Here is a 17126-nt window from a genome sequence, read left to right on the forward strand (position 1 = left end):
TACCCCCATTTCCCTCCATGGTAGACATGGATCTTAATTGACTGAGACCACGCCAAATAATTAGTCCCGTCTAACTTTACTAAGGTTATTCCCCCAATAGAGTCTTCACAAACCCTCCTAGGTCAAACCTGGAGTTTGTAGGTCGTTTCATCTCACCTCCAGTTTGCTCCATTGGCCAAACGGAAACAAATGAAAATAAAATTAAGGTGTTACTAGTCAAGACTCACTGCCCTAAGGCCAAAACTGCTCTTCAATCAGCCAAAAATAGGATTTCACCAAACCCAACTCGAGAGAAAGGGAGAAAGTCTAGCCGCTCCTACCAGAGGCTCTAGAAGCCTCTCCAACTTGGATTGATCTCGAAGGTAATCAAGAAACTTCTATTTCTTGCCCCAAGCGTCACTTCCAAACTCCCTCTATACCCCTTAATCCAAAAACTCTTCAATTAGCTAGGGTTTTTGGGAAACTCTCCAAGAACTTGCCTTGGGTATAGAGGAAGATGGAAGAGAAAGGAAGGAAGATGGAAACTCTACAATCTTCTCCAGAAACCTCCTCTAATTGGGCTGAATAATTGTTAATCAATCAACCAATCAGCTCTCCGTACAACCTATATGTATGGGACTAAAGTAGGAAGAAAAAAAAGAAGGTAGGAACCTGGCTCTAATATCAAGTTGTGAACCCCGCCTGTATAATCCAAAAATAAAGCAGAAAAGAAAGAGGAAGATGGAAGAGAAAAAGTGTAGAAGAATAAGATGGAAGAGAAAGGAAGAAAGGGAAGAAGGAAGAGAGTCAACGAACCTCTCTCTCCAGTCCTCCTAATGATCTTTTATTCTTTTGATTGTAATGTGAATACAATTACATGAATACCCTTAATAGGGCGGCCAGCATTAAAAGCGATAAGAAAAGAAAGAAAGGAGGCCCATAACTAAGGACCATTAATCACAAAAATAAAGCATAAACAGAACTAAATAAAAAGAAGGAAACCGTGGCCCATTCAGCACATCATCTCTACAGAAATCAATTAACATTATATATTCTAGAGAAACGAGATCTTTGTAAGTAATCTTACATTGGTTTTCCTGCTTCTCCTATGGTTTGTTTTTCAATTGCTTCCTTTAAAATATTCCAGTATTTTAAAGTTCCAATTCAACATGGAAACTGATGACTCTTTTCAGGAATTAATTGCTGGGTTTGACCAAGAAGCAGCTGCGGTAGTCATGACACGTCTAGTTTCTTTGAAAATGGAAACTGAGGTATTGCAAATCAATTACATAATTCTGTTCATTACTTAACTTGGTTGGATATTAGAAATAGTTGCCCGGAACACCTAATTTTTTTTCATTAATGAATGATCTTGTTTAGTAGATATTTGAGTGCTTATTTACTTATGTACATCATCTTTAACAAGGCTTTATGTATGAAGTCATCTAGGCTTTAAGTGAAACTTTTTAAAATTTTCATAATAGGACAATGTGTCTACCTTTGGGTGGGGTCTACCCAACAGAACTGAACCAACTGAACCGATTATGTCAGTTCTAGTTCTGTGGTTTTGTCCCAATTAATAATTGGGTTGGGACCGGTTCTTGCTGTTCCAAGCTGATTATATGGTTAATAACATATAAAAGCCTCCTGGTTTTCTTGTAAATTTTGTTATATTATTTGTCAAAAGGGTAAATTTCATAGGTTGTATATAAGATAATTTTGGTTAAAACACTTCTTATCATTTTTATTAAGGTCATTTTATCAAAAATAAAGTTTTAAATTGTTGTGATCAATGTTTTAAAAGCACAATGTGCAAAAAGAAAAAAAAATGCAAGGGCCAGTTTGCACCCAAGGCGCACAATGCACAAGGTGAGGCACGCGCCTTTTTGAAGCAAGATGCAAAAATGCAAAAAATGGTAAATAAATTCAATAAAAGCCAAAAAATATTCAAAATATTAAACACAATATAATTAAAAATATAAACTTAAATTTTAAAATAAATATTTTAAAAACTATTGTCTTAATTTAAAATACATAAACATATCATGTAAAACATATTTTAAATGAAAATTTAAAAATAAAATAAAGCATAACATATAAAGCATATTCAATCATGTAAACTCTTAATCTATTTATTTTTTCCCAATTGCATTACTTTAAATAGATAATGTGATGTTAAACATTATGCATTCCTGATTCTATGAGCCACCTTTGTACCAAACCCCCTGAGGCAAGCCCAAACAAGTCCATATTTGCTAATGTTTCTCATTCATTCATCTTGATAAAAGATATTTTTCAAAGACACCTAAAGTTATAAAACCTTTTTTATAGGAATTAAGAATTTAAGACCTTAATATGGACTTGTTTAGGCTGGCCTCAAGGGGCTTGGTACAAAGGCAGCTCATAGAATCAAGAATGCATAATGTTTAGGCTGGAATATGTTTTATATGCTATGCTTGATTTTATTTTTAAATTTTCATTTTAAATATGTTTTATGTCATATAAGTATTTTAATTTGAGATAATAGTTTTTATTTATTTTCAAATTTAAGTTTATGCTTTTAATTAATATCGTGTTTAATATTTTGGATATTTTGGATTTTTCTTGATTTTTACCATTTTTTGCATTTTTTTGTCTTTCTTCAAAAAGGTTTGTGCCTCACCTTGCGCTTTTAAAACATTGTGTTCAACCAAGTCCACCCAAGTTGTACCCCTACTTCAGCTACCAAATAAGATATGACCCCATTCAAACTTCTTGGAAAAAACCATTCAGTTTGCCTGCCCCACCATTAACTATTTCTGCCTATCCTAAAATATGGTCACCAAGAGCAAGAATAGGACTGAATTATTCAATGCATCATCAGTTGAATCTTGTGAAAACTAACATGCAAAAAGACATGATTTTCAGATATATTTGTCAGTGATTTAGTTTAAGAAGAAAAGGAGAGGAGAAAAGAATGAGAAATTTATAAGAGGCAAAAATATGGGGCACAGTCCTCTCATTATCATTTATACTAACACAAAAATCAAAACTTAACCCTCAATTAGTATAATGTTGAAAGTGACAAAAGTACCCTCACAGTGACACCTCTCAATACATTTAACTTAGATATTACACATTGCAAGCTTTCAGATATTGTCTTCCAACTTGGACCAAGAAACCCCTTTAGTTAAGAAATCAGCTAACTGATCATTAGAATTCACAAATGGTTAACAAATGTCACCACTTACAACCCGTTCACTAGGGTTCTTATATACACGAGGTAGTGCCATGCATATGGCCTACTGAAGATTTTTTTGGGGCATTTTAGATCATTCCTTTTGCAGTTTGTTGGGGCATTTGGAGAGAACCAAATAAGAGAATCTTTGAAGACAAGAGATGATGTCAAGTTAATGACAGATATTGGTCCTTCTTTGATGGAGTGGGCCCTTGCTCATTCCAAATTCAAAAATTTGAGCAGAAATGATTTTGGGGAGAAGTTGTGGGAGTTATTAGAGTATTATAGTGGATAGATCCTTGCTTTTGTTTTTCCATGTCTTTCTTTTGGTTTTTGGGATCTTTGGATATACTCCTTTTGTGGTGAAATCTCTTTACCTGTTTGAATCCTTTTGTAATGTAATTTTCCTTTTACTATCAGAGAAAAAAAACAGGAATGGGAGGCAGCATGATATGGACTCCCTGGTTCCATCGAAATTTCCAAGATTGGGAATTATGATGGAGTTGATGAGTAGGAGCTTTTTGGTTAAGCCTTTTGCAAAGAATTTGAGAAGGGTTCTGCTTTTCCTCAGAGTTATTTGGAGGTCAAATGTTCCTCCTAAAATCTCCTTTCTGATTTGGTCAATTACCTTCAGAAAATGCCTCACAAAAGACAAGTTAGAATCTGGATGCATTTTATTATGTCAGCCAATCATGGTTGGATCATGCCTAGATATGTGTTAGATTTATTGTCCATCTGACCCATTAGAGGCCTTAGTAGCAGAGGAAAGATCATTTGAGAGTCGATTCCTGTGGTGGTGGTAAGGATAGTCTGGTCAGAAAGAAAGGATAGAATTTTTGAGAAGTTTGGAAATGAAGATGATATCCTTAGAAGGGTTTTGAGGAGGATTGGCTCTTGGCTATCTGCAACCACTGAGTTTGCTCACTAATCACCTTTTCAGATTTCAAATGAAAGAAGCATGTATATTATTTGAGATTGTATTAGTAATCTGATCTATTTGGATGGAATCCCCAGCCTATAGCTTTTGCTCTAGGAGGGATTTTCTGTACTGCTTGTAAATTTTCATCAACAAAAAATTTTACTTTATCTTTAAAAAATTGCATTCTTCCTAATCAATCTTTGTTTAACTGTTATATCTATGATTAGAAGTGTTTATTTCGAAGCAGGTTGAGTTTGATCCTATCCAATGGCTGGATAAGTCATTGATGCGTTTATGTTCTCGGTTTGGTGATTACCAAAAAGATAGGCCATCCACTTTCAGCTTGTCTCCACGCTTTTCAATATTTCCACAATTTATGTTCCATTTACGACGTTCTCAGTTTGTCCAGGTACATTGCAGTCTTCGTAAGTTATTGTTCACCACTTTAGGTATTCTTTGGAATTTAGATCTATTTTTGTATGATTATTTTTTGAGTACCATACTTGTATAAAATTCCATTTAAAATAATGGTTTGTCTATTTGGTGCAGATTTTTAACAATATCCCAGATGAAACTGCATATTTTAGAATGATCTTGTACCGAGAAAATGTTTCCAATTCAGTTGTTATGATTCAACCATCATTGATATCTTACACATTACAGAAGAACCCAGAACCAGCTCTTCTTGATGTGGCTGCCATTGGTGCTGATAGGATCCTACTACTGGATTCATACTTTACTGTTGTTATATTTCATGGAATGACCATTGCACAATGGCGAAATGCTGGATACCAAGATCTGCCAGAACATAAGGTATTATGCACACACAGGAGAAACATGGCTCTTCATATTTTCGGTGAGAGTACTTCAATTGTCATATGGGTAGGAACGTAGTTGTAGTTCTCAAGGCCTAAAATGATCAGAGATACTTACTACCATAAGAAAATGTGTAAAGCATCTTCTTGCACATCATTAGCTACTAATTGAGGAATCCTGTTATGTACATCTAGTTAAGGTTTTGTGCTCATTTGGACCTCAAGGCATCTTAAACAGTTTATCAGCATTACTTTATCTCAATTGATGCAATATGGTGAGAAGTTTTGTTTACACACTTTGAAGCCTTCAGTTACATTCTTTTTTCCTTTCCATTTTCTGTCCATTCGTTCAGTTGGGACCATCATGCAACACTAATGAGAAGATGAGAGACATAAAGTTCCTGCAGAATTAGTTCACATCCAATTTAATACAAGTCATGAAGTATGATATTTCAAAACAAGCCCTCATCTATCCATTCCATTTCTTCTGAAACCTAAAATTTGGTTGTACAAATGGAAATTTTAACCAATTATATGTTCCTTTTAGAAACCTCAAAACAGCCTTTGTTCTTGGTTCAAATAATCAAAATTTCTCTCTTGTTCTCAGGTAAAGTATTTCTTATTTTTTAAAGGATATTAGACCATCCTTATTTAGGGGATTCAAGACGATTATACTTGAGGTAAATCAACAGATTGTTTATGGAGGATAAGGGACTCTGTAGGACCTATGTAGAGGCTAGTTGTTCTTCTTGAAATTGCATCCTTCATTCCACTAGGGTCCAAGATTATCTGGTATTTTTGTAGATAGCCTTTGTAGGCAGGGAGTTTTTAAGGATAGTCTTTTTTTTTTTTTTTGGTAACCTGATTGTAGAGATGATGGTCCAGCTGTTAATAGTTCTTAGACAGCCTCTTTTATTTTATTTTATGTTAATGGGCCTGTTAACTATTTACCTTTATGTTTATTAACTGACACCCTATAAGAGTGTTTATGTAATTTTATGTTCTTTATTATGAATCTAATAGAAGAATCGAGGGGGCTAAAGAGAGTTACAATTCTCTTTTCTTCATTGTGCTTTTCTTCCACTTCCTTCTTCTCTAGCTCTGAACATCTTTTCCTCATTTTCTGTTCTGATTTTCTTTGATTAAAGACGTTGTTAACTTCTAACAATATGCATTAATGGACCCTTTGATAAATTAGTTCTTAGTTGAATTCTTTTTGAACTTTTTAACTATATTAAGTGAACTCTTTGGAACATTGAAAGAATTATAAGTCCCTATGCACAGACACATATCAAAATGAACTTGAGGGGATTCTTCTTTTTACCATCTTTCCGAAATGTGACTACAAGATCTCAAATTCTTAGGCTAGAACCTGGGAATAATTTGTAAACTTATGATTTTGATAAAACTTAATACTGAAAAGATCCATTTTCTTTGAACAGGAAAGACCCAGGTGGAAAGACAAAACATTTGCTGGTTTACAATTGTAAATGTTAGGCATTGTTGCATTTCAGGAAACTTTTTTTATCATTGATTAGGGTATTCCCTGCTTATCAGAAATGGTCGTACACAAGTCATTGCCCACTATGAGTTCTTATAAAGCTTTAGGATTTTTACATTAATTTATGCTTTAATTTGTTATCTTCTCAATCAAGTTCAAAAATAAGAAACATGGTAAAATTCAGTGTTTGTTCTAGGGTTATTTTGGTCTTTTTCTCTCTTCTTTTTACTGTTTTTTGTCTCTGTTCTTGAAGTATAGCATCAGGGGTAATATTGTAAATTAATTATTCATTATGAATGAAACATATAGGGGGCAGAAGTTTTGTCTCTCTTGGGAGAGACTGTTCAGCCCTATTCTCTTTGTTTCCCTTCTCTTCTTCCCCGTCTCTGTTTTCTTTCTTCCAGAAACTTCTATAGGCATTTTTCTGTGTTTATTTGATTTAATACAGGTCTGATAACAAAACATATTCTAAAAACAATTTGAAAATAAGTAATATTACAAAAATCCTTGAACCCTTGTTTTTGGTAGTTGTAACTCAGACACCTTGTGCATGTTACATTTGGACATTTATACATGAATCCATGTAACCTGTTGCTAACATCCAATCTCCATAAAAGCCTTTTGGACTAGTTGATTCATCCGTTTTTATTGTAGATTTTTCTTCAATCCAGCCCAACCCATGGTTCTGATCCCCCAACCCCTACCCATCTTGTAACCCAACCTAAAATCCCCTAACTTCGAGTTGGGTTGGGATCAGGTTGGACCCAACCCTACCATTCTCCCATCCTCTTAAAATCTCTTAAATTCTTTTGATCTTTGATTAGGATCCTAAATTCAAGTTCTATGATCATATATTGACCATGTTTTTTTATTGGTATTTTCTTATTATATGCTTTTATTGGTTCTTTTGGTGCAATAATGAAAGAAGGAATGTTTCAAATGATTAGTCCATTATGAATTATGATAGATCTCCTATTGAAAATCTAAAATCATAAAATTAAGGAATGAAAATCACTAATAACAACTTGTCATTTAGTTTAGGGCTTAAGGGTTATGACAAATGGATTATGATAGTATGTTGTGGAACTATAATACATATGTACAATAGAAATAGTAGAGTCGGGTTTGGGTTGGGACCATTGGGTTGGATTGCTTGAGGGGTCAAAATGCTCAATGCTTGACGAAATGGAGGCACTAGATCAATAAGAGCTTTCTAATGTAGGAAAAACAGCTTTTGCACTCAAGCTATTTCCAAAATATCCAATAGTTACCTTGACTTATGTAGGTCATCATGCTAACTCCAGAAATGCCATTTTTGATGCACAACTTCTTTTACTGTTTAAAGATTTCTGTTTTCTTTTTCCCTTTTTGTATTTTGATGGATAACAGCAAGTTTTTTTTTCTCTTCCCCTTGTCTCTAACTTTTTTAAATAAATAAAAAAGAAAATATGTTAAGAGGAAAAAAGAGATGACAAAGATGGTGATTAGACATCACCCAACAAAAAAGAAAGAATACAGACCCCAGCAATCCACCAACCATAAGCCCTTCCAATCAAACCAAAATCAGCACCCAAAAATCCAAAACCCACTCAAAGCAAAAGTCCCGACAGAGCATGCCCAAGAAATAAAAATCAACCCTAACCCCTTAAGATCCAACCAACAAAAAAACTTCAATACCCAACCCAAACCCCAACAAGAACCCTCTTAACCCCCCCCCCCCCCCCTTGACCATGATAATGCAGCCTTTGTTTCCTAGATTTATTTATTTTCTTGGTAGGACCAACCCCCACAAGTCCCACCTTTAATCTGCTGGAAACTCTTGAAACTTGGATAATCCGGTGTTGCTTCTTGTTTTTAAACCTTCTTACTGCATTATGCTTCTTCTAACCCAAGTATCTATTTCACCTTTTCTGTTCTGCCTTTAAGAAGACCATTCCCTGAAATTCTTCTGAGAATAAATCTATTTTATTTTCATAATACCATTTACCTCTATGTTTTCTGTCCCATTTAGAAAGAGAGTAACCAATCATTGCTCCTAAGCCAATAGTTCCAAATCACAGGTCTACCATTACTATTTTTCCTTTTTTAACCATTCTCCCATTAAATGTTTCTTTGGAAGTCATACATTAAATCACTAACTAACATTTTCAATTAATTAGCAGCATTGACAACACGACATTGTTATCCAATGCAGTTAAGTATCTTCAAGCGTTCAACCTAGTGATGCAAGGTAATTTATTGCTTCTTTCTAATATTTTAAGTTCATGTACTTTGCAGGCATTTGCCCAGTTGCTGCAAGATCCTCGTGATGATGCAGATGCAATACTCAAGGAGCGCTTTCCAGTCACTCGATTAGTTATTTGTGATCAATATGGCTCTCAGGTTATTTTTTTCTTGCCATACCAATGGCAGTGTTAATTATAAAGATTGGAAAAAATTGTTTGCAATATACTTTAGATCATCTTCTTTTATAAATTGATAACAGAAGATTTATTAAGAGTAAATAAGGTATCCATAGTATAGGAACCAAATACTAGGAACAAAAAGAAAAACTCCAAAAACCATATTAACCAGGAAAGGCCTCAAAGTCAAGATATACAATAGGTTTCATAAACATGAACCATCAAAGTTAATTGCCTCAACCAGAAAATAAGCTTCTAAAACCTCTGTTGCACCTAAGCTAGACCGGCAGAACTTAAAGTGAAATTCCAAGAAATAAAGCAATTTTAATTCACATTATCAACAAGATTACCATGTATTATCTTACTGTTTTTAATTTTGCTTATTTCATATTTGTAAATTGCTCAAAATTTGCTCCCCAAATCTGAATTATTTGATGAAAAATTCTGCTGATAAAGTCAATCCAACTAGCAAAATTGATTCCTCCAATGGAAATCACACTGCTAACTTTTTTTTGTAGTTTTTCAGCACTCAGTTTTGGATCAGTTTGGCACCATATTAGGGTAATTCGAACTCTCCTTTAGGACTGGTCGAGTTCTCCTCCTAAGCTCTGTAATAACTTATATATTAAGAGAAGCAAAGTTCTAAGGGGGTGTAATTAGACTTGTTTTAGGTAAGGAAATCATTAACATAATTATTGATTATGCACCTCAAGTGGGTCTAGAAGAAAACATTAAAAGACAATTTTGGGAAAACATAGAAGGATTAATCCGAGAAATTCCAAATAAAGGGAATACTTTTATAAGATGAGACTTAAATAGGCATGTAGAGAAAAGAAGTTTAGGATATGATATGGTGCATGGAGGATTTGGGTTTGGGGAAAGGAATGAAATAAGAGGTACAATGGGCTCATGATATGGTAATTTTAAACACCTTTTTCCAAAAGAATGATGAACACTTAATAACATTTATAAGGGGGTCAAACATAAATCAAATGAATTTTTTTCCTTAGGTGGGAAAACTTGAAAGGGGAAAAGCTAGCTTAATTTAGAGATAGATTGATAATAGAAGGGAATTGAAATTTAAATGGGAAGATTAATTATGTTTGGCTTGAATTGGAAAACGATATAAAGAAAGTAGCAAAGGATGTCTTAGGAATGAAGAGGTTCAAAATATAATTAGATTAAAATGAGCATGCTATAAAGAATGACAAAAATCTAAAAATGTAGAAAACTGTGAAAAATATAAAACCATAAGAAAAAAGTTAAAAGGAAAATAAATGAAGTTAAATGTAAGGCTTATGATGAGTTTTACCATAAATTAAGCACTAAAGAGGGAGAAAAAGGAATGTATAAACTTGTAAAGCTAAGGGAAAGGAAAGGCAGAGATGAATTAAAGATGAAGATCAAAGATTCTTGGTAAAAGATGAGGAAATCAACAAAAATAGAAAAACTATTTGGAAAAATTATTAAATGAATAGCAGGGAGAGGGGGCTAATGGAGCAGAATCTGGTAATACTAGTAGTGTTAAAAATAATATGTACCTTTGTGGAGTTAGGCCTATTGAAGTAAAAGAGACACTAAATAAGATGAAGAAGGGAAAGTCATTAGGATTTGATGGGACTCCAATAGAAGTATGAAAATGAATAGAAGAGGTAGGCTCGTTATGGCTAACAAAGCTATTTAATAAGATAGTGAAAGAAAAGAAGATGACTGATGATTGGAGAAACAATTGTATGGCGCTTTATTTAAAAACAAAGACGACGCAATATACAAAGTTGTAATAATTATCAAGGTATTAAACTTTTGAACCATTGCCATGAAACTTTGGGAGAGAATAATTGAATAAAGATTATGACTTGAAACAAGTGAATTAGAGAACCAATTTGGATTTATGCCAAGGAGATCAAATATGGAAGCTATATTTCTTTTGAGACAATTAATAGAAAAGTTCAGAGAGAAAAAGAAAGATCCTCATATGGTGTTCATTGATATAGACAAACCATATGATAGAGTTCCTAGAGAGATAACATGGTGGGTCTTGGAAAAGAAAGGGGTTCAAAATATGTATATAGACCTAATTAAGGATATATGAGGGGGAAACAACCTGTTAAGATGTGCCGAATAGGGGTAGTTTAGTCTTCTATTTATTAAGTAACTTGCTTATGTGGCAGTGTTATTAGAGTTACTCTGCCCCACACTTAAGTAAGGTCATTTCTGTCTTTGTAACTATGGTTAGAATCTAATATAGATTAAGGGGGTCGACTGAATGGGAGAACCCATCAGATTTTCGACAGACCCTTCTTCTTTTCTTCTCTTCTTCTTCTTCTTCTTCTTCTTCTTCTTCTTCTTCTTCTTCTTCTTCTCCTCTTCCTGTTCGGACTACTGTAGCAACAGTCGAAACATGGTATCAGAGCCATGCTCCTGACCTAAGTCAGTTGGTAAAGCACCTCAGCATTGTTCGTGACTCTTCACCTTTGTTTCTGATCAGTCGATGGAGAGAACCGGTTCGCCCTAGGTCAGAAACATTACAGCTTGTCTCTCTGCTGCGCATAACCTTCTTCAACAAGGAAAGTGACTTCAGTAGTGAATGGTTGATTGATATTCTCAAAGGAAGGTCGGTTCTCTCTTCTTCTAGTGTTACTTATATTTCTGGGTAGAAATCCTACAAGAAGTTGTTGTACTGAGTAGAACCTAGAGAACTAGGTTCATTGTTGCCCTAGGAAGGGCTGTGTGTGCAGTAGCCGAATGGTGTAGGGCTGTTGTAAGTCGTTGAATGGTGTTAGGGCTGCTGTAAGTGGCCAAGTGGTGTAAGGTAGAATGCAGTGACCTGGCCGAACTCCTTGTGGTTGTGTAATGCCCTCTTAAGTGTGTTAATAAGTCTGAACTGGGTGCAGCAGATTTGGCTGTGTTGTGGTGCTTGAGTGGTTGTAAGAGGGCCTCTACTTGTGATTAGTGAATGGTAAACTGATGCTTATGTGGGACGTAAGTGTGTGGAGCCAGCAGCAGTGTGAATAAGAACAAGTGTGTGAAGTCAGCAGTGGTGTTTAGAGGCTGCAATAGGTGCTGAAATATCAAACTGTGAATAACATCAATCAGCTTGTAGCTGAGAAGTAAAGTTAGAGACAACTGTGAAAGAGTACAATGGCAGCAATAGGAGATGGCTACAATGATCAGAAACCTAGTGTAGTAATTTCCTCCGACTACCTAAGAGTACAAATGACCTCAATTAAGCTAAATGGGGAGAACTATGTTCCATGGGCTAAATCAGTGGAAGTTTTTCTCAAGGCAAAAAAGAAAGCAAAGCATGTTAGAGATGAGAAGCCACCGGTTGACTCTCTAGGGTTTGATGATTGGGAACAAGAAGATGCTCAAATCATGACTTGGCTGTGGAATAGTATGGAACCCAAAATCAGTGCCAACTTCATGTTCCTTGATACGGCTAAGGATATATGGGAGCATGCTAAGAAGCTATATTCTGGACATGATAACACAACAAGAGTATATCAGCTGTATCAGGAGTACTTTGATTTACAACAAGGAACCAAAACACTAGAAGAGTACTATGCCTGCATGAAGAATATAAGTAATGAACTCAATGTCTATCATCCCCTTACTCCAAATATTCAAGTTCAGCAACAGCAAAGGGAGCAGCTAGATGTTACAAGATTTTTAGTGAGGCTGAAGTCGGAATATGAACTAGTTAGAGCTCAAATATTGAGGGGCTCTACTCTTCCTACACTTGAGGAAGTATTCTCAAGACTTCATAGAATCTCTTTGGGCCAGACAGAGAACCCCACACAGTATGATAGATCAGAACTTGTGACAGCTAGAGGTGGTGGACATAGTACAAGAGGGGGAGGTCATTCCAGAGGGGGCCGTGGCAATTCCATGATTGGTAGGGGTGGCTGTGACTCAGGGGGAGGCCGTGGCAGAGGAAAAAATAACTCTACAAGGAAGTGTACTCATTGTGGTAGGGATGGACACACAGTGAATTTTTGTTATGATCTACATGGCCCTCCCTCTAAATGGGCTAATCATGCTGTAGCAAGCGAGGTTGCTATTAGTGACAGTAAACTAGCAAACCTAACACCTTCCACATCTACATCTACTTCTGGGAGGGAGATGGTGAGTGTTCCGCGTGATGAGTATGAACGGTTCCTTCAAACTACTTCACAGCATACCACTGCCACATATGCCCAATCAGGTATCGCTTGCATGTCATCTAAAACTCCTTCCTGGATTATTGACTCTGGAGCCTCAAATCATATGACCGGGACTCCAAGTGTGTTTTCTTCTCTTGCTGAAACCTCCACACCACAAACTGTTACACTTGCCAATGGGTCCTCATCTCCCATCTGTGGTGTTGGTAATGTTGACTTGGCTTCTGTCCCTTTATCATCTGTTTTATACGTACCTAAGTTTCCATTCAATCTTATGTCTATTAGTAAAATAACCAAAGCTCTTAACTGTTCTGTTACCTTCTTTCCTTCCACTTGTGTTTTTCAGGATCTCAAGATGGGGAAGAAGTTGATGGGGGGCATGAAGCTGGTGGATTGTATCACCTTGACGGCGGTGGATCTTCAATTGCACTTCAGACCTCCCTTACTCCTCTACAATGACATTGCTGACTGGGACATCCATCTCTCAAGGTCCTCAAGATTTTGGTTCCATCATTGAGTCAGTTGTCAGTTTTACAATGTGAGTCATGTCAGTTTGGTAAACACTGTCGTGTGTCCTTCAGTCCAAGAGTTGAGAGTTGTATGTTGAGTCATTTTTCTTTGGTTCACTCAGATGTTTGGGGTCCGATCAAAATAGAGTCTTATAATGGGTACAAGTATTTTGTCTCCTTTATTGATGATTGTTCAAGAATGACATGGATTACTTAATGAATGAAAGAAGTGAATTATTTTCCATTTTTCAAAAATTCCATGCTGAAATATGCACACAATTTGGTGTTCCAATCAAAGTTCTTCATTCAGATAATGGTCATGAATACTTTCTTACTGCATTTCAACAGTATGTAGAACAGCATGGCATTATTCATCAGACCTCGTGTGCTTTCACCCCTCAACAAAATGGGGTGGCTGAACGGAAGAATCATCATCTTCTTGAAATTGCTCGGTCTATGCTTCACCACATGCATGTTCCTAAACGGTTTTGGAGTGATGCTGTACTCACTGCATGTTTTCTCATTAATCGGATGCCCTCTTTTATTCTTCATGGCCGGTCCCCCTTCTCCATCTTTCTTCCCACTTTATCTCCGTTTCCATTAACTCCTCGTGTCTTTGGTTGTGTGTGCTTTGTTCATAATCTGAGTCCTGGAATAGACAAGCTAGATGCACGCTTAATTAAATGTGTCTTCCTTGGCTACTCTCGGACTCAAAAGGGTACAAGTGTTATAATCCTATTGCCCGAAAGTACTATGTTTGCCCTGATGTCACATTTTTTGAGTCTGTCCCCTTCTTCTCCAGTCATGAAGCACCCTTGTCCTCACCCTTACCTCCTCTTCCTCTTCCTGTCAGTGATTTAGTTCCAGAGGCTGTTGTTGGAGTAGACTCATCTCCTCATCCAGTGCAGGTCACCACTGAACGACCACCGATCCGACAAGTGTATACACGTCGAATGACACCGGCCCCTCCTCCTGCTTCTACCTCATTTGTGGATCCTCTCATGGCTCCTATTGCTGAACCTTCAGATCTTGACCTACCCATTGCCTTACGGAAAGGTAAACGTAGTTCCACACTCCATCCCATTTCCACTTTTGTTTCATTATCTCGTCTTTCTGCCTCACATCGCCAGTTTGTTTCACTTTTGTCTTCTATTTCCCTACCTAACAATGTTCAAGAAGCTCTTAGTTCACCTAGATGGCGGCGGGCAATGGAGGAGGAACTTTCTGCTCTTCAACATACTCAAACGTGGGAACTTACTACTCTTCCACCTAGGAAGCATGTTATGGGCTGTAAATTGGTGTATACTATGAAATACTTGCCAGATGGTAGTGTGGAGCGTCTGAATGCCAGACTTGTTGCTAAAGGTTACTCACAGGTGTATGGTGTGGACTATATGGAGACATTCTCTCCGGTGGCTAAAATTGGTTCCGTTCGTGTCCTGATTTCCTTGGCAGTTATGTATGATTGGCCTCTCCTTCAACTTGACATAAAGAATGCCTTCCTCCATGGTGATCTAGTGGAGGAGGTATATATGGAGCAACCACCTAGGTTTGTTGCTCAGGGGGAGGGTGGTAAGGTGTGCAGGCTGAAGAAAGCAATTTATGGGTTGAAGCAATCTCCACGTGCTTGGTTTGGGAAGTTCAGCGAAGTGGTGAAGAGTTTTGGAATGAAGCAATGCCAAGTTGATCACTCAGTGTTCAGCTATGACTCAGAAGCTGGGAAGATTTTATTAATGGTCTATGTGGATGGTATTGTCATCACTGGTAGTGATAAATTGGGGATTGGCAAACTAAAGGTATTTCTGCAAAATCATTTTCAAACAAAGGACCTTGGAACATTAAAGTATTTCTTGGGAATAGAGGTTGCCAGGTCAAAACAAGGTGTGAATCTGTGCCAAAGGAAATATGTCATTGATCTATTGGAAGAAACAGGACTGTTATGTGCAAAACCGGCTAAGACCCCTATGGAACCAAATGTTAAGTTGAGCAGTGATACAGGAGAAGTATTTGAAGATCCTGGAAGGTATAGACAACTAGTGGGAAAGCTGAACTATCTAACTATCACGAGACCCGACATCTCCTTTGCAGTCAGTGTGGTGAGCCAATTCATGTAGAACCCTCGTATACCTCACTGGGATGCAGTCCTTAGAATTGTGAGGTATCTGAAAGGAGATCCAGGCTGTGGGCTATTGTATAAACCAGGAGGAAAACTTGAAGTAGTTGGGTATACGGATGCAGACTGGGCAGGCTCAGTGAGTAACAGAAGATCTACTACAGGCTATTGCACATTTCTGGGAGGAAATCTTGTGACATGGAAGAGTAAAAAGCAGACGGTTGTAGCCAGAAGCAGTGCTGAAGCCGAATATAGGGCCATGGCTCACACTACCTGTGAATTAGTGTGGCTGAGAAATCTCCTACAAGAAATTGGGTTTCACATGGATAAACCTATGAAATTGTACTGTGACAACCAAGCTGCACTACATATCTCATCCAATCCTATCTTTCATGAGAGAACAAAGCACATAGAGGTTGATTACCACTTTGTGAGAGAGAAGGTTCTTGCCAGAGAGATAAATACAGAACATGTGGGCTCCAATGACCAGTGGGCAGATTTGTTTACAAAAGCTCTAAGCTCAGGGAAAGTGAACTATCTATGTAACAAGCTGGGATTATATGACATATATTCTCCAGCTTGAGGGGGAGTGTTAAGATGTGCCAAATAGGGGTAGTTTAGTCTTCTTCTGTTTATTAAGTAACTTGCTTATGTGGCAGTGTTATTAGAGTTACTCTGCCCCACACTTAAGTAAGGTCATTTCTGTCTTTGTAACTATGATTAGAATCTAATATAGATTAAGGGGGTCAACTGAATGGGAGAACCCATTGGATTTTCGACAGACCCTTCTTCTTCTTCTCCTCTTCCTGTTCGGACTACTATAGCAACAGTCGAAACACAACCAATGTTAGAACACTAATGAGAGAGACTTCAAATTTTATAGTTACTATGGGTCTTCACCAAGGTTCAACACTTAGCTCTTATCTATTTGCATTGGTCATAAATGAATTGACTAAACATATTCAGGGGAAGTTCCATGGTGCATTTTTTGCAGATGACATTGTTTTAATTGATGAAACTAATGAAGGATTAAATGAAAAATTAAGCTTATGGATAAATGCTTTAGAAACAAGAGGTTTTTGTTGAGAGTGCAAGGGCATTTATGTCCTTTCATGTTTTATGTATTTGGGTGCCTATTCAAGGGCCCATTTGTAATTTTCTTCAAATGTTAAGAAAAGGCATTCTTCAGGGTGTGAACAGTAACACACCTAAGTTTTTCGACAAAACCCTTTCTTGGTATCAAAGCATCGGAAGATAGAGGAGAGCATCAACCGTTGGTCGTGATTCAGAGATGAACCCGCTGACGTCAGCACGCCACCGGTTGATGTCAGCAGCCCGTACAGTCGGCGGCGTCCATTTGTAGTTTTGACACCCATTGACGTGCCTCATTTTTAGAGGAATTTTGATATACATTTCATGGAGGTTTGAAACTCTTTTACATTTTTGTTGGATTTTTTAGATGAAAATTGGCAAAAAAAATACAGATTTGGAGTTTAGGGCTTGCATGCTCG

At 36.9% G+C, this 17126-nt stretch overlaps 1 protein-coding gene across 1 annotated transcript in view; it reads left to right on the plus strand.

Annotated features, from left to right (window-relative positions):
• Window positions 1–1148: 1148 nt before the first annotated feature.
• Window positions 1149–17126, plus strand: part of LOC148864650 (protein transport protein SEC23 B-like) — a 41180-nt gene continuing 25202 nt past the window's right edge. The window contains exons 1-4 of the mRNA XM_088976327.1: window positions 1149–1250; window positions 4363–4524; window positions 4665–4928; window positions 8709–8813. Of these exons, the coding sequence (XP_088832453.1) occupies window positions 1149–1250; window positions 4363–4524; window positions 4665–4928; window positions 8709–8813 (633 nt within the window). The remainder of the gene's footprint in view (window positions 1251–4362; window positions 4525–4664; window positions 4929–8708; window positions 8814–17126) is intronic.

Source organism: Nelumbo lutea, chromosome 3, assembly GCF_056320005.1.
Source record: "Nelumbo lutea isolate HS-2025 chromosome 3, American lotus-T2T, whole genome shotgun sequence".
NCBI classification, from domain to species: Eukaryota; Viridiplantae; Streptophyta; class Magnoliopsida; order Proteales; family Nelumbonaceae; genus Nelumbo; species Nelumbo lutea.